The sequence below is a fragment of the Delphinus delphis genome, chromosome 3 (genome assembly GCF_949987515.2).
Source record: "Delphinus delphis chromosome 3, mDelDel1.2, whole genome shotgun sequence".
NCBI lineage: Eukaryota > Metazoa > Chordata > Mammalia > Artiodactyla > Delphinidae > Delphinus > Delphinus delphis.
In genome coordinates this window covers 84519981-84539394 of record NC_082685.1, presented here as the reverse complement: position 1 = coordinate 84539394, position 19414 = coordinate 84519981, and the positions used below count along the sequence as shown (strand labels likewise).

Sequence of the window (19414 nt, the reverse complement as noted above, 5' to 3'; positions counted from 1 at the left end):
AGACACACAATTAGGGACCTAGGAGACTTCCTTCTTAACAATAAAGCAAAGCCATTCCAAATCCTTATTAATTAGTTTCCAGGAAATACTAATTGAGTGAGTACTTTTAAGACCCAGAGATATAATGGTGGAGCTTACAGTCTAGTGGGGAGGCTCATGGTCATTCGTAAATCACACGCAATATATGTAATTATAAACTTTATTAAGTGCTGTAAAGATACACAGTGCTATGAACACTTTTAACTGGAAAACTTAAGGAAATTACGTTTGAGACAACATCTGAAGAATGAATGAAAGTTAACTAGGAAAAGCCTTACCAAAATGTTACTAATTTTATTCCTCAGATTCCCCAACAATCCTTCCTGTTTACTGATTTAACTAGTAATATAACTAGTCAGTGTGCTTTTTTTATTTGAGAAAGCTAAAATTTATGTTTTACATTTTTATTGTTGGGTATTACCCAAAAAAGGAGTGTTCTAGCCTTTTGTTTTTATTCAACTTATTCATCTTGGCCTCTTTCAGAAATGATTTTCCCTCTTTCCTTTTTATTTTTTTTCTTATGCGTGCTTATCCTTGATGGTTTCTCAGGAGATCTTCTCAGATCTACTACTACTACTACTCAGATCTACTCAGATATAATATTTCAAATTACACATTCATTGAATCCCCTTCTCATTTTTGTGTGGTTATTCTGTTCTGTCTGACTTCCTTGCATAATAATAGTCCTCTGGAAATATGTGTAGCAACAAAATCTGATTCTACTTTTTATTGTTTTTCATCTATATGCATGATTGATTCTTAAGTAGCACAGTGATAAATCAGGAATGAATTCTAGATATAGTGAATGTTTTAAAAACAAAAATATTGCATACTCTTAGTAAAAATTCAGAAATATGTATCACGGAACATGTGCTTCACAGTTAATACCCCCTTGCGGGCTCACTGTATATTCTTTGAGATCTTAAAAATATATTTTAATTGTGTGCAACTATGTAATTCTTATTTTACAAAGATTGATTCTTAACATATTTTTTATTTATACTTCTTATTTTTTAATGATATATTACATGTTTTTTCTAAATGTAATACAAATGACTATCAACAAAATGATCTTCGTAGGAATTTGTAGAAATTTATTTCTTACTACTATTTTTTATTGCTTCTTTTGGAATTCACATAAGAGGTCATTAGTAGCTCCAAAGAGAAATCTCTTATTTGAAAGTTAATGTGGATTCTCTCTGTCACATTATTAGTAAAGCCATGTAGAGAAAATGTAAAAAGAATTCTCTATATGTGAACCCAACCTCAGGTCATCTGAACTATAAGAAATTTACACAGATTTGTACAAAGTCAAATGTAATATTCAGAATTTTGAATGTATCAAGAAACAAGTCCTCAACATTTTTGGTGAATGTATTCTTTTTTTATTTTTAATTGTAGTACAGTTGACTTCTAATATTACCTTTGTTCCAGGTGTACATCATAGTAATTTGATATTTGTGTACACTACAAAATGATCACCGTAAGTCGTTACCATCTGTCACTATACAAAGTTATTACAATATTATTGACTATATTCCCTATCCTGTACAATACATCCTCATGACTTATTTGTTGTTTAGCTAGAAATATGTACCTCTTAATCTCCCTTACCTATTTCTTTCATCCCTCTACCCTCTTCCCCTCTGGCAACCACCAATTTCTTCCCTGTATCTATGAGTCTGTTTCTATTTTGTTATGCTTGTTTGTTTTGTCTTTTAGATTCCACATATAATATTTATCTTTCTCTGACTTATTTCACTTAGCATGATACCCTCTAAATCCATCCATGTTGTCACAAATGGCAAGGTTTCATTCTTTTTTATGGCTGAGTAATATTGCATTGTGTGTGTGTGTGTATCTTGTTTTTTATGCATTCTTCTTTATCCATTCATCTATTGATGGACACTTAGGTCTCTTCCATACCTTGGTTATTGTAAATAATGCTGTAGTAAACATAGGGGTGCATGTATCTTTTCTAATTACTGTTTTTATTTTCTTCAGAAAAATACCAAGAAGTTGAATTACTGCATCATATGGTAGTTCTCTTTTTAGTTTTTTGAGGAAACTCCAAACTTTTTTCCATAGTGGCTGCACCAATTTACATTCCCACCAGCAGTGCATGAGGGTTCCGTGAATGTATTATTCTTGACCTTAGTTGCTTAGGTGAACTTTATAAGCAAACAGCCATAGCATCATTTTTAGATTCATTACATTATCTTCATCTTTAAGGAAGTGAATTAATTGGTTTTGCACTGTTTTAGGACTCAGAACTTCACTGATGTCAGAGGAATTGTTTTAAACAAATACTTGCTAGGAATCAGTTTCTCATTTTAGCCCATGAAGGAAGTACTGCTGCTTGTATTACTCACTGTATTAGTTCATCATGATTACTGTGTCAATGGCAGAAAACTACCTTTAGATTAAAAACTAGATATGTTCTTAAGAAAGGGAAACTGAAAATTCCTATTATTTTATTCTCTATTTCTCTAGTTATAAGAGGTATATTAGAAATTTATATAAGGCTTTATGACACTAATGGCTGACTTTAAAATTTCATTCTGTGTGAACTTCATCTCATTACTTTTTATTAAACATTCTACAGGGGCATCTTGAGTTTGTGTGAGCGTGTGAACTTTCCAGTATTCCTTTCTATGTTAAGTTGTCTTACTTTAACTTTATAGTCATTTTATATGCATTGCATTTCATTTATTTCACACACTTTTATTTATCCAGGCAATATATGCCAGGCACTGTTCTTGACCAGAGGGATACTCAGATGAACAAAACAAAGATAAAAATTTATCATCTCATGAGCTTATATTCTAGAGGAGGAGATAGGCAATAAACAAGATACATAAGTAAAATATATGTGATGTTAGATAGTGATAAATTCTAAGGAGAAAAATTTAGTAAGGAAAAGGAGGTAAGAAGTTTAGCTGGGGTGAGAAAATGGATATTGGATGGCCTGAGTAGACCTCACTGAAAAGGTGACATTTGATGAAAGACTAGAAGGAAGTAAGGGAGCCATTACCCAAACGGCCATCCAAGGAACTATTTCAAGCAGCAAGTGTAAACTCCCTGAGGAGGGAATGTGTGTAGTGTGTTTATAAAACAAGAAGAAAATGAGTGTGGCTGGAGGGGACTGAGGGGGGATGGGGGATTTGGTAAGAGATGAGGTGACAGAGATGATAGAGGACAGATTAGAGGGCCCTAACGACCATGGTAAAGACTTAGGCTTTTATTCTGAGGGAGGTAAAAATTTTGTGCGAAATAATGGAATGGTCTGTTATAACAGGATTTCCTGGCTCTTTACTAAGAGACTGAAGAAAGACAGAGGGAGAAACTGTGTGTGTGTGTGCGTATGTGTGTTTGTGTATATATATACACACATACATATATACACACACACACACACACACACATCATTGAGGAATAATATATAATAATAAGCAAATATAATTGTATATATGTAAAGTGTACATATACATATATACATATACATATAACCATATGTATATGGTTATACATATACTTTGTATATATGTAAAGTGTACAACATGATGATTTGGTACACATTGTAGAATGATTGCCAAGATCAAGGTAATTAACACAACCATCATCCCACATAATTAACTCTTTTTTTGTGTGTGTGTGGGAATGTTTAATATCTACTCTCAGGAACTTTCAAGTATACAAGACCATATATTTGGTTCAGATATTACTGTTATTATTACATGTTACACATCTATAACATTTTACCTTTCTTCATGTCTTATTTTCATATAAGAATGCCTTCTAGGATATTTGGTTATTTACAGATAATCATTATTCCTTGAGAACATGTAATTTACACTTTTAAGTGTCCTTTGAAAATGTTTCTTATCATATATCCAGATTTGGAATTATTTTTGTAATCCAAGGTTTATTATTTGTATGATGACTTAATAATTGAGTGTGTACTGTATACTAAGCAGTGATTTGCATGTTAATACTTGTTCAGGCCTCACACTTTTTGTGTGAGGATGTCCAAATAATATTTCTGTTTTGAAATAAACTGAGGCATTGAGAGAAATTGCTCAGTGCATTGCACATCTAGTAATAGACTACTGTCCTTAGTGTGAAATATTCTTAAATATCTTTACTAATATATCATAGGTCTGGCTGTTGTATGCAACAATTATTTAGTCAGTTTATTAACAACTGCCTTGAATTGACCCTTAACACAAACTGCCTTGAGTTGAACTATATAGTTAAGTGTTAAAATAAGCTAACGCATGTTTGTTCCTCACTTGATGAAACGAAAATATTCATTTACAAAGCTGTATATAAATTAGATTCTGATAAATTGAATCTAATTTTATATTATGGAAAAGGAAGTTCGTGTTTTTTTATCCTTTAACTGGGAAAATAATCTTCCAGTAATGTAAATAGTATCCAAATTTAGAGAGTTTTGAAATTTCTTATTCTTAGCATAGAGTTTTCTTAAAATGGAGCATGTTTGTATCTGTATTTGTACACATCACCCGTATATATACAGGTGAATTCTTTGTGAACAATCAAATGGAAGCCTTTATTACATCACACTGTATTGTAACACTTTTTGCATTGAAAAACAGGCCCAATAAGATATTTTTTCTTTGCTAAACTTATTACCATCAATTCATCCCTATGATTACTGACCTACATGCCTGTTTGAAATATGAAGACAGAGAAAAGGGGTCTTGACAGAGTTTGGCAAAATGTTACTAACTTGATGTTTTGAAATCAAAAAGTGCTACGATTTGTCTATGCTGATATATGCAGTTTTGTGTCTGCAGCATTTTATTTCTTTATCAAATATAAGTGAATGTGAATGACTGTGTGGTTTTGGTGAAAGAATAATACATGAATAACCCCAGTGTAGAAAAACCAATCAATACTGTATTGATAAAAGGGAAATAAATGATCATCAGAGGTATCCTTAAAATAATTATTATTATATTGGATATACTTCCTCAACCTTTTGACATTATTTTTTATCTTGAAAATTTTATCAAATGGAACATATAAGCAAACATATATACACATATTTCTTGTTCCTTAACTTAAATGTATCCCATGCTTTATTTCCTTTGGTTATTATTTTAGCAAAATGCATTCCAGGTCTGTAAATTTTTCTTTTTCGTCTTTTTTATTTTTTAGTAATCTGTATTATATTTATTCATCATGAAAATTAATTTCTTGATGCAAAGGTAAATTTTTTTAGCATGTTGGAATTTTTTTATTTTTACCATCGTAACCATTTTTAAGTGTATAATAGTTCAGTAGTGTTCAGTATCTTCACATTGTTGTGCAATAATAGTTTTTCTTAAATGGAACTTTATTGATGAACGTAATGTTGCTGAAGCAATGTCTTCATATTTATTCTACTTTATTGTCCTTTCTCCAGAACATGTATCGTTTTGAAGGCACTGGGTTTTCAAATATCCCTCAACTTATAGACCATCACTATACAACAAAACAGGTCATCACTAAGAAATCAGGTGTAGTTCTGCTGAATCCTATTCCTAAGGTAGGTGCATATATTCACCTTTTTTTTTGAGACTGCTTTGTGAGTTATTCCCCACAGTCAAAACATGGAATTTCCTTGGTTTTATTAAGATGGGAGATGGGTTACCTTTTTATTCAGTGTTTGCAAATGGCCTGTTTTTTTTCTTTTTCCTTCCCAGTTTTTCTTGAAAGACTGGAGGCCTTCCTTCACACTATAAGGTTCAGACTTTAAAGGCTCAGTTTATAAAAGATTCTGAGATGTAGAAGTCAAAGAAAATGTCCAGCAATCAAGAGTAAATTAGAATTTCAATTTGGGGTGTTAAGGTTACAATATATTATAAGACACTGGAATTTTTTAAAACTACACTACTCTTCACAAAGCCAGTAAATCATAACTTCACTATGTACAACCAGGTAGCTGGGCGAGAGATTGTTCTAGGTCATTTTTACCTCTAAGATATATCATAGAACAGATTGCTTTCATGAGCTTTAAGAGATTTGCGAGGTAGGGAATGAGTATGAGGCAGGTTTGTGTTTTTAAGGTAAAACATATGGAGCCTGGCCTGGGAGGAACAATGGAGCTGGGTTAACTTCTGAGCACTTTTAATGTTCCAGGAATTGGGTTGGGGTCAACAAAAGTCCCTTTCCTTTGGGGGCCGTCTCATGTGAAGAACAGTGTAGAAATAGGAAAGTCATAAAACCTGGTAGGTTAATATTTGCTGACTTGAGGTTTACATATCTAGGGATGACTTTTAATATGAAGCAAGTGTTATTCCCAAGAATGCTAGTATATAATCCAAATTCACCTAAAATTTAAAAAAACTTTTAAAACTTAAAAAACAATTGTTATATTTCCCTTTGTTAGTCTGGAACATAGTGTCTATAGTTGTACTTGTATTATATTAGTCAGTCTTTATTGAGGGGCTGAGTTTTAACATTCTGCTCACAGAAGATTTTAACAGTCAGTTGCTAAATATTAATTCCGTGGCTAAGGAATTGTCCTTCTTGCATAATTTCCTAGAATTATGAGATGGGCTCATTCTTTGTTCATATTTTTCCAGTCACTTTTTTTTACGTTCAATTGCAAAAAAAGCCCTATAAAAATTCTCCTTTAGTCTGGAACAGGTTGTCATATTTTAACTCTAGTAAAAAAAAAAAAAAAGGTCTATTAATGTTTTCTCTTTCATCAACGAATAACTGCTGTTGTTTTACAGAATTCTAAGAGTTCTTTTTTTTAGTTAAGGTCATCTGTTCTCATGGCTTCATTTACTATTAATACATCAGTGACTTGCAAATTTATATTTCCAGCTCAGATATATATCTTTCCCAAACCTAAAAATTTTCTACTTTTCACCTAAAACTGAGTTTATCACTTTTAAGTACAAAATTTGTTCTTCCTTTTTAATAAGTGGTACCACCAAATACCTAGCTGCTCAAACCATAAATCTGGGGGTCCTTTGACATCTCTTCACCACTGCCCTTCCTCCAGCACTTTAAGTGACAGGAGTTTTGTATACTTAATTGTACATGTGAAAGTTTGAACTCAATTCCAGTATATCCCAATATGAAGTAAAGTTCACTGCAGTGAAGATACTTTTTACCACGTTAGGTTAATGAGATACACCTGAGTTTTCAGAGATAGTGACGTCTCATTTCACAAGCCAACCTAATATTTACATTGTCTCCTTGCTTAGCCAGGTCTAAACTGAGAGATCAAAGCCATAAAAGAGGCACATAAAAATGCTCATCTGGGCTTGGGTAGGAGCATATAATTGCAAATAAAGCTATATCCCTCATAATATAAAATTGTCCATGAAATGAGCTTAGATAAATGGAGTAGATTCTCTGGACTGTTACATAGCCAATTATTCTCTTTCTCCCAAACCCCCAGCACTGGCTGTGGAGCTGAATATCCCATCATTTTATAGCACTATCTATGAAAATAACTAAACTGAAAGCTATAGAAGATTAAGGGGCTACATATGATTGTTTTATGAGGTAGAAATTCGAAGTTAATCTAGCTATTAACCTGATCTAAAGTACTGATATTTGAAATATGCAAGTAATTATCTCAGTGTGTGGTAAATATTGGTATGCATTTGATTTAAAGAATCATATCACTCTTTTAAAAGAAAATCACAAAGCAGAGGTTATGAAAGTAGATAATTTTCAATTATGAGTGGAGAACAAATTGATATGGATGGTATTTTTTTTTTTTTTGGTGGTATTATCTGTTATGTATCTTCCTTTGGGAAGCGTTTGTACTCTTATAACTGGAATCTCTTTCTTGATTTAATTTCTGTAAGACGTTAATGTCTTTGACCATATAATGTGCTGTAAAACATCTAATTTCCATCTTGCCAGACTTCAATTTTAGCCTACATAAAGAATGCTATTTTGGTCTCAATATAATTTCTGTTTATAGTAACTTACTTCTCTCTTTCCATTTATTTCTCTCTTACCCATGAGAATGTATGTATAACATCATATGACTAACTAGAGGACACAGTGGCCAAGGGAGTCTCTTTCTTATCTCCAGAGGTACAGGAAACTACGCAATCTAAATTAGAGAAAGTATTTAACTTTCTCATGATAATAAAGCTAATGAGTGCCCTACCCACTCATGCCCACCCTCCACTGGCTGATTTCTCCTACACTACCTCCCAAAGCCTGTGTAAAGATATGGGAGTGAAGGTCATGTTGTACACGGGTTTTTGATCACTCATAATCATCATCTTTATAATTAGGAAACACTTTGGGATGCACAGGGCCTGTTCTTTATTTAGTTTAGTCTCTGTTCAAATGTCATTTCATCAGAGAGGCCTTTTCTGACTACCATGTGTGAAATAACACCTTACCTCCTTATGTTCCCCTCTTCTTAATTTCTCTTTGTTATGGTTATGTTTACCTGACATTATATTGTATTATGTATTTTTAGTTGTCTGTCTTCCCCCAAGAGAAATGTAAGTTCCATAACAGCTAGAATTACATTTAATAATCAGTGCAACTATATCTGCAGTACCTAGAACAGTGCTAGCCCCTAGTAGGTGTTCAGTAAATATTTTTTGAAGAATTTAATTTACTGACCAATTCCTAGAAGCCAGGTACTTCCAAGCTTTTTATATGCATTAACTGTATATATTCCTATGAAGTAAGTATTGTTATTAACCCCATTCAATTATAAATCAGGAACTGAAGCTTAAATGGTAAATGACTTGCACAAGATAACACAACTCTTAAGAGGCAGAGCTGGGATTCGAGCCCATGTTCTTAACCATTATCTGTCTAGATTGTAGAGTCTAGATTTTAGACTTTAGAGAAAAAAATGTTTATTTTAAGGAACATGGATGCGGGTTTAAGGGAAAAGAAGAGTCTTTGATTCCATAAAATGTCAAATTGAAAAAGTCTTTAACATAGCAAAATATAGGTCTCTGTAAAAGGTAAATTATTAAACAGTAATATCAGGTGACAGAGCTGGGATTTTAGGTAAAATATAGGACTTTGTAAGATATAGGTAAGGAAGACATCTAGTTCAACTTTAACATTTAAATGTTGCCTTGAAAATTTGTCTTTGTTAAGTTTAATATTTCTTCAGATTTAGCTGTTTAAAACATTTTTTTCTTTCTGAATGGAAGTTAAAGTTCATGATTAAATTCAGGCAAGTTAGGAGTGAGCTGCTAAGTTGAACCTTAGACAAATGACTTGCCTGCCAGCTTAAATCAAGTAATTGTGGCTTTTTGATCAGAATTTGGTATAGCATGCCAGAATATTAGAAACAGATTTTTGCGAGGAGAGTAAATCTTTCTGTGACTGAAACTAACTTGTCATTAGGTTCCTGATAACAGCATTCTTGATCAAACACATGCAAACAAAGAACAGTTTATGAGAGGAGAGCTTGAAGTTTCAGATCACTTAAAGACTATTCATTTTACTTTATACTTGAGTAATATAGTTACTTCTTCCAGTACTTACCAGATGACTTGTTTTTTATAAAAGGATGTAACTCAGGAAAAGTCAAATTTTCTCTGTGGATTTTGGAAACTGTAAAATACCATATACTTTCCTGTTTAAAAACTTTTTTTACAGGACAAATATATCAGAACAGAAGGCAAATTTGGAAGACTTTAAATTGTGAAAGAAGAAAAAAAATACATTTATTGAGTATATAGTCTGTTGATAACACTCCACTTCTATTATTTTTTTTTTTTTTGCGGTACGCGGGCCTCTCACTGTTGTGGCCTCTCCTGTTGCGGAGCACAGGCTCCGGACGCGCAGGCTCAGCAGCCATGGCTCACGGGCCCAGCCGCTCCGCGGCATGTGGGATCTTCCCGGACCGGGGCACGAACCCATGTCCCCTGCATCGGCAGGCGGACTCTCAACCACTGCGCCACCAGGGAAGCCCCCACTTCTATTATTTTAAAAATATTTTCAACAACTGTGAACTGAGTAGTATTATTATCCCCATTATTAGGTGAGGAAACTCGGAGGTTGTAATGAACCTAAGCCACATTTCTCGTAAATTTCAGAGTCGTGACCTGAAAATGATTCTGTTCTGTTCATCATCTTTTTACTACAACCCCAGCTAGCATAAATTTTAATCTATAGTCTTAGTAACATCAGTAGTGTTCAAGAACAATTGTTTTCTGTATTTCGGTATTCTAGCAGTATGTAACAGTGAACTTGACAGTTATGATCCCATCCCATATGAAACTTAGTCTAACAAGAACTATAATAGCATGTTGTGCTAAGGGAAATACAGAAAATACTTGAATGTTTAGCCTTCATTTAGCATAGTTTGGGAAGTCAAATTAAACTTGGATTTTAGGCTTGTTCCATTTAATAAAATAAAAGAACCTTGTTATAGCACATAAAATACATAGACTGACTTTCAGTTTTTTATCTCAAACTTTACCAGCAGATAATTGTGAAGAGGAGCAATGTTGGTCTCAAAAAATTAATGGACCTTGGAGACCACTAATGTTTCTTCTTATGTGATCTCTCAAAGGTATTTCATGCTTAAGTCTTCCTCAGACTTTCTCAAATATCATAATATTTTTAGTCTGAGGAGCCAAGTTTTTTGGGAGATATGAACATTCTTCTTATCCATCCTGTAAATAGATGAAGGATGACGGGATTAGGCAGATGGTGCCCAAGTGGTTAAAAGAAACGTCATTGGCCTTTTTTTAATGCAGATTGAAAGATAGGATTTGGTATTTACTGCACAAACATTGCCTGAAGTGTATCATTTCATCATTTTAAAGTATTTACAAAATCTTCTATATATGTATGGATGCTGGGAAACATAGAAATATACAAGAAAATATATAAGAGGATCTCTGGTATGAACAGGGTTGCATAACTTAACATTATTTCCTTGTTCCCTGTTGGAGACCATAGAACAATAACAAAAGAACAACAACAACAAAATTAAAAATCTATAAACTGCATTTTTCATGAAACTAGGAACTGTATATTATCCACAGACTTAAAAGTACATGTTTAGGTAGCCAAAAGCAACTTAGATTGGGCAGAAGTTGTGTAGCACAAAGTTAAGAAAAGACGTGATCAAAGAACCAAGTTGCTGTAGATCTTACCAAGCTCCAGCAAAAATACCTGTTGAAAGGGAGGAATTTACCCTAGATTTCTATATTCCTTGCTTGCATCAATGAATGCAGGACATGTGTGGGGAAAATACAGTTTTATATATAGCTTAAGTGATGCAGATGAAACTGCCCTTGGAGGAAAATTCAGAGCCTTAAAAGCTTAACATGGACAAAACAAAAAGAATGAAATAAATGAGTTAAGCATCCAACTCAAAAAATTAGGAGAAAAATCCACAGTTAAATAAAAGGAAAGGAGAAGAAAGAAACTAACAAATGTAAAAGCATAAAGAAATGAATTAGAAAACGGGAAAACAAAATATATATAATAATTGCTTTTTAAGAGATCAACAGAAAATTAAAATACTTGCTAATCTATTCATGAAAACCCATACCACAAGGGGCACATACCATAATCTCTTTAATATATAAAGAACCTCTAGAAATTAATAAAATAAAGACAATCAAATAGCAAAATTGGCAATGGGCATGAGTGGATAGTTCAAAAAATAAAAATACAAATGGCTTTTAAAATATGACATGATTACATTACTCAGTAGAATAAAGGAAAATTAAGGCTATAATGAGATAATTTTTTACCTATCAGATTGGCATAAACTCAGTTTAATAATTCACTTTCTTGGCAAAGATGTGCAGATAAAGACCCTTAGATAATTTGGCAATGGGGGTATAAATTAGAAAAACCTCTGTAGAAGGCAATGTGACAGAATCTATAAAAATTATAAAACATGTATACCTTTGACTTCTACAATAGCAATAACAATAACACTTCTACAATTTATCCTTTAGTTATATTTGTATATATATGAAATGATATCAGTATAAGGTTATTCACTGCAGCATTGTTTATAATATCAGAAGATTGGAAATAATTAAATGTTCATTAACAGGAGTCTAGTTACATCAATTATGATACCTCATCCAATGGAATACCATAAATGAGAAAGCATCTATGTACTGGTTGGAGAGAGTTCCAAGATATATTGCTAATAAAAGGAATTAAGCTAAAAAACAGAGTATATATTATGTTATCTTTTATATAAGACTTATGTGAGTATAAGATTATATGTCTGAATTTGCTTTTATATGATAAAGAAATTTTATATACTCAAACTAATAATGATGTTGATGTATAACAGGGGTTACATGTTTTGGGAGGAGGTTGAAATGGCAATAGAGGTATTAAGGGAAACTTTTTAGAGTCTAAATTTGGTATTTTTCACTTTTAAAAAACACTGTGAGTGTATTACCCCTTCAAAAGTTAAATTTAAAAAAAGTATTTTTTTTTGGCTTAAGTGTAGTTTAAATTTTTTTTTATTGAACGTATTATTTTTGTAATGTTAAAATTTTTCTAAAACCATATTTTATGATAATATTTAATAGAACACTGTAAAGCAGTGTTTCTAAAACTTTTTTCCACAGTGCATAGAAAGAAATTGCATTTTATATTGAGACTCAGGACACACAAAATTGGAAACGTTGGTATGTATGTGTGTTTATAACTGAGACAAATTTTACAAAACAACTTTTCATGTTTCTTAATGTGATGCACTCTATTAATAATTTCTTTAAAGTCTACATCCAAAGAGTTGATTTTATGAACCTCAGTTTGAAAAATACTTATATAAAGGATTTTTAAAGTAGTGATAAGTGAATTTAGAAAAGCATATGGCCTAGGAATGATTCATAGAGAAAGGTAGACTTGAAGTAGGTCTTGAGAATAGGCAGAAAGACTAGGGAAATTATTTGGGCTTTATAGTAAGGAAGTAATCTAAAACTTGGGAAATTCTGAGACTTGTTTTAAGGAAGGCAAGATCAGTTCCCTTGACAGAAGAAGATGGTTTAAAAGATGAGTAATCTGAAAAGTTTAGTTTAAAGCCAGATTTTTGAGAGTCTTGACTACCACGATTAGGATTTATCTATGGAAAATGCCATTTCATTGAAGGTTTACAGGCAAGGGTTGGATGTGAACTAAGCACATCTAAAGTGTAGTTGGTGATAGCTCATACCTCACTAAATTACTGAAGCCTATCCAGCCTTTTAATTGCTTGTAGAATTTAAGGTATTTATCGGCACATTTAAAAAACAGAAAGAAATCAATTTTGATTTTACAGTGTTTCACAAAGAACTTGTGTAGCCATATCCAAATTATATTTCAGTGAATAATATTAAAATATAAATAGAAACAAATTATCAATACCATGGAAAAATAATTGATAGTGAAAATTTAACAACAGTAAATAAAATACAAAATGCAGTTTCCTAAAGACCTATAATAATTTCCACATTGAGCTTGAAATTTAGCTGTAAGCCATTGTAGAAAAAGTGAACTATTTTCATGATTAGAGAGGAGGAAGGTTATTAATTTGTTTAAAGTGAAGTTTTACTACCAATAACTTCTAAAGGAAATTTCTCTCTTGGGATTTTAGATATAACAGTGTCCTTAACAACATTTCTGCAAAGGTTTAAGGACAGATTTCATAGGTTGTTGCTTTTAGTGTCCTTTAATAATAGCCAAGGGCATAATATTAAGTTGTATTTTATACAACTTAATGAAGAACATTCTGCATTGGAATTTTTTGTCTACTTTCAATTTTTGCTGAACAGAATAGTAAAATTCTAGGATCCAGATTTATGATCAAAATAGTAATAAAATTAGCATTAAATACAGTAAAAAGTTTAAACAGGAGATCAAAAGTTTAACCGAAAGATTACACCTATGACATTTACAAATCTCTCTCAATTATATACCTGAACAATTTAATATTTAGCTAAGTTTTTCACACAGAGTGAAAAAACCTTAACATGGAATGAGGTTTTGTTGAAGTGTTATTTTCATTCATATTGCCCTTATGGGAAATAAAAAGTCCACAATATGTTGCCAATAATTGAGTTTTTAAATTTTATAAATTACCTTTACTGGATAATTTAATGGAGGTTTACCATCTCTTTTACTGTCTTACTTTCCAAATCTTGAACTTAGACATTGAGAACATATTTGATGTTCTAAAAACCCCAGAGTACAATGGATTTAAGTTAGTGAGATCTGGAAAACAACATAAGTCTCTACCAACTAAAAGACAAAGGCATTCTAACAGAGTGTTCTTAATGTTGATTCTTGTATAATTCAAGCCAGGAGAGAAGTGGTCAGTAGAATAGGAGGGACACATGAGAGGTAAGGAGTGAGTGAGGTGAATTGATAAGAAGTAGAATATGGCAGAGAGAGAAGAGGGACCTGTTGCTTCCATGCTGGTTTAGTCTCATAAGTCACACAACCTCTTATCCTTATTACTACTCTCCTATCTCTGCCTCTACAGCCTGTAGCCCACAAAAACTTCTGAGGTAGAAAACCTCTGATGATGATGTGTAATTTCCATTTTATTATGGTCAACTTTAATATAGATGTTCATGGAGTATTCCATAAAAAACATCCGCTTCCTCTGGGCTCACATCTAACTTTGCAGTAATTAGGGTACTTACTTTATTGTCTGCTGTTATTGTTCATTTTGTAGTTTGACATCCCCATTCGATAAGCTCCTTGAGAGCAAGAAGAATAGTTTTACTCATTCTTTATGTATCTCACAGTGTATAATGTGTAATTCACTAAGTATCTGTCATTATTTTTTAGAAAATCTGGATATTTAATAAATGCTTGATATAATATTTGAAAACAATTTATAACTTAAAGATCTTAATACTCTGTTTTTAGAATTATATAAAAATGTTAACTTTTACTGTTTCCAAAGTAGAGCATGGTTTAGATTTATGAATGAGATCTCTTTGGAAATGACACACTCCATTTCAGTTCTTTTAGTATAATAGGTTTTTTCTCGTATTTTCATTTCCTTCTTTTATTGATTTATATTAGAAGTTACATTTTCATGTAGTTATGTTGCTCTTGCAAACTTCATAAATACTTTTAAGTACAGATAGGAAATATTTCTGATGCTCTCGTATTCAGTTTATAAGTATTTTATACTACTATGAACTATGATTGGTTCCATAAAATTCATTTGACAACTTGTTGAGATTTCTCTCTGATATTAACTTTTAAATGGTGAAGCAATCTTATGTAATATTTAATAGTTCTTGTATGCAAATTATTGTCCTGTTTTAACCCACTTCAAAAGTGAAAATGAAATACAAGAATTGGCAGTGCTTGTTTTCACTTTTTAAAAGAACCATTTATCTTTCTTTACCATATTAACTAAATTAGTGCTCACCTTCTACTATGTTGCCCTTGAGGGGGACAATTTAATTGTGCCACAGAAGATTTGTCCCACATCCTACTTTACAGAGACTAAATATGCATGCTAAGAATTCTAATGACACTGAAATAATAGGATTTAAATTAGAAAGACCAAGGACATTAAAAAGATATCTTCAAGTGATTTTTTAAAATGAAAAGCCTCATTCATATATAAGCCTTAGAGAAAATGAAACTTTAAGGTTTTATTTCTGTTATTTATATAACAACTGGCATGCATTAAAATTACACCAAAAAATAAAGTCTAATAACAGAAATACCCATAATAGGAAATTATAATCTCGTGGACATCCTTGGATCTTGATTGATAACTATTTAATGAGAAATAGACTCAAGAGCGACAAAGATCTGTTATAATTTCTTCTGAACATGAAGACATTCATGTTCAAATCTTGGCCCTTACTGTTTTATGGTTTTATTATTAGAAATATTTTGTAATGCTGAACTCAAGAGGTATGATTTTATTTATACTTTCTAGTAGTGCTATGATCTCTTTTAAATAATAAATCTGTATCTTTTTTTTGCCCTTGGAATCCAATCACTTCAGTTGGAGACCATGAGAATCATTCTTTACTGTCTATAACACTGAATGGTGAGAGAGTCAACAGAGTTTTTAAAGTCTTCTCTAGGAATAACTTATAAAACACTCCTTGCAATCTTGAATGTAGGGTTTCTGGAAGGTCATCAGTGTTCATCTGAAGTAAATAGGTCAGAATTTTCTAGGAATTCACAGGTTTTAAGCGTGCCTCTGTCTCTTTAATTAGCATTCAGTAAATATGTATTGAGTGCCTATTTTATAATAGAAATTATATTAGGTACTGATTGAGGTGATAAATCCTATTCTAGAGGAAATATGGTCTTTTAGAGGACATAAGAAAGGCATCTTACCTTGATGGTTCAAGGTAAGCCTTCCAAGAATTGTGAAGGATGACTGAGGGTTTATGGGTAAAGGGTCTGACAGAGCATAGTAGATGGACTTAGAGTCTGTCATACAGAGTGAAGTCAGAAAGAGAAAAACAAATACCGTATGCTGACACATATATACGGAATCTTAAAAAAAAAAAAAAAGGTTCTTAAGAACCTAGGGGCAGGACAGGAATAAAGATTCAGATGTAGAGAATGGACTTGAGGACATGGGGAGGGGGAAGGGTAAGCTGGGATGAAGTGAGAGAGTGGCATTGACATATATACACTACCTAATGTAAAATAGATAGCTAATGGGAAGCAGCCGCATAGCACAGGAAGATCAGCTCAGTGCTTTGTGACCACCTAGAGGGGTGGGATAGGGAGGGTGGGAGGGAAACGCAAGAGGGAGGGGATATGAGGATATAAGTATACATATAGCTGATTCACTTTGTTATTCAGCAGCAGCTAACACAACAATGTAAAGCAATTATACTCCAATAAATACTCCAATAAATTGCTTTTGTGAATCAATGCAAGGTTATTAGTCCATTCAGGATTTTCCCTAATTGGATCCTTGTTCATCTGCCCAATTTAGCCCTTCCTTGCCTCTTTTTTTTTTCGCTTTCCTTTTTCTGTTCCTTTGGAATGCATATATAAAAATATAGAACCTCGAGGACACGAGGGGAAGATGGCAGAAGAGTAAGACGCGGAGATCACCTTCCTCCCCACAGATACACCAGAAATACATCTACACATGGAACAACTCCTACAGAACACCTACTGAATGCTGGCAGAAGACCTCAGACCTCCCAAAAGACAAGAAAGTCCCCACGTACCTGGGTAGGGCAAAAGAAAAAAGAATAAACAGAGACAAAAGAATAGGGACGGAACCTGCACTGGTGGGAGGGAGCTGTGAAGGAGGAAAGGTTTCCACACACTAGGAAGCCCCTTCGCGGGCGGAGACTGCGGGTGGCGGAGGGGGGAAGCTTCGGAGCCGCAGAGGAGAGCACAGCAACAGGGGTGCGGAGGGCAAGGCAAGGCGATTCCCGCACAGAGGATCGGTGCTGACCGGCACTCACCAGCCTGAGAGCCTTGTCTGCTCACCTGCCGGGGAGGGCGGGGCTGGGAGCTGAGGCTCGGGCTTTGGTCGGAGCGCCGGGAGAGCACTGGGGTTGGTGGCGTGAACACAGCCTGCAGGGGGTTAGTGTGCCACGGCTAGCCGGGAGGGAGTCCGGGGAAAAGTCTGGACCTGCCAAAGAGGCAAGAGACTTTTTCTTCTCTCTGTTTCCTGGTGCGCTAGGAGAGGGGATTAAGAGCGCTGCTTAAAGGAGCTCCAGAGACGGGTGCGAGCCGCAGCTAAAAGTGTGGACCCCAAAGACAGGCATGAGACGCTAAGGCTGCTGCTGCTGCCACCAAGAAGCCTGTGTGCAAGCACAGGTCACTATCCACACCCCCCTTCCGGGGAGCCTGTGCAGCCCGCCACTGCCAGGGTCCCGGGATCCAGGGACAACTTCCCTGGGAGAATGCATGGTGTGCCTCAGGCTGGTGCAACGTCAGGCCGGCCTCTGCCGCCGCAGGCTCGCCCCGCGCTCCGTACCTCTCCCTCCCCCCGGCCTGAGTGAGCCAGGGTCCCCGAAGCAGCTGCTCCTTTAACCCCATCCTGTCTGAGCGAAGAATAGACGTCCTCTGGTGACCTACATGCAGAGCTGGGGCTAAATCCAAAGCTGAACCCCGGGAGTTGTGCGAACACAAAAGAGAAAGGGAAATCTCTCCCAGCAGCCTCAGAAGCAGCGGATTAAAGCTCCACAATCAACTTGATGTACCCTGCATCTGTGGAATACATGAATAGACAACAAATCATCCCAAATTGAGGAGGTGGAATTTGAGAGCAAGATTTATTTTTTCCCCTTCTCCTCTTTTTGTGAGTGTGTATGTGTATGCTTCTGTGTGAGATTTTGTCTGTATAGCTTTGCTTCCACCATTTGTCCTATGGTTCTATCTGTCCATTTTTTTTTTTCTTTAAAAAATTTTTTTTTCTCAATAATTATTTTTTATTTTAATAACTTTATTTTATTTTGTCTTACTTTATTTTATTTTATCTTCTTTTTTTCTTTCCCTCCTTTCCTCCGTCCTTCCTCCCTCCCTCCATCCCTCTCTCCCTCCTTTTTTTTCTTCCTTTCTTGCTCCCTCCCTCCCTGCCTTTCTCTCTCTTTCTTTCTTTCTTTCTTTCTTTCCTTCTTTCTTTCTACTTTTTCTCCCTTTTATTCTGAGCCATGTGGATGAAAGACTCTTGGTGCTGCAGCCAGGAGTCAGTGCTGTGCCTCTGAGATGGGAGAGCCAACTTCAGGACACTGGTCCACAAGAGACCTCCCAGCTCCACATAATATCAAATGGCAAAAACTCCCAGAAATCTCCATCTCAACACCAGCACCCAGCTTCACTCAACGACCAGCAAGCTACAGTGCTGGACACCCTATGCCAAACTACAAGCAAGACAGGAACACAACCCCACCCATTAGCAGAGAGGCTGCCTAAAATCATAATAAGTCCACAGACACCCCAGAACACACCACCAGACGTGGAACTGCCCACCAGAAACACAAGATCCAGCCTCATCCACCAGAACACAGGCACTAGTCCCCTCCACCAGGAAGCCTATACAACCCACTGAACCAACTTTAGCCACTGGGGACAGACACCAAAAACAATGGGAACTACGAACCTGCAGCCTGCAAAAAGGAGACCCCAAACACAGTAAGATAAGCAAAATGAGAAAACACAAAAACACACATCAGTTGAAGGACCAAGATAAAAACCCACCAGACCTAACAAATGAAGAGGAAATAGGCAGTCTACCTGAAAAAGAATCCAGAATAATGATAGTAAAGATGATCCAAAATCTTGGAAATAGAATAGACAAAATGCAAGAAACATTTAACGAGGACCTAGAAGAACTAAAGATGAAACAAGCAACAATGAACAACACAATAAATGAAATTAAAAATACTCTAGAAGGGATCAATAGCAGAATAACTGAGGCAGAAGAACG

At 34.5% G+C, this 19414-nt stretch overlaps 1 protein-coding gene across 8 annotated transcripts in view; it reads left to right on the top strand.

Moving 5' to 3' along the window:
- FER (FER tyrosine kinase) overlaps positions 1-19414 on the top strand; it is a 468208-nt gene that overhangs the window by 233117 nt on the left and 215677 nt on the right. For 7 of the 8 annotated variants that reach the window (XM_069540596.1, XM_069540595.1, XM_060009048.1 and 4 more), the window contains one exon: positions 5471-5593. The exons of the other annotated variant lie outside the window; for it this stretch is intronic. In XM_069540596.1, coding sequence (XP_069396697.1) covers positions 5471-5593 — 123 coding nt within the window. The remainder of the gene's footprint in view (positions 1-5470; positions 5594-19414) is intronic. 8 annotated transcript variants of the gene reach the window in all.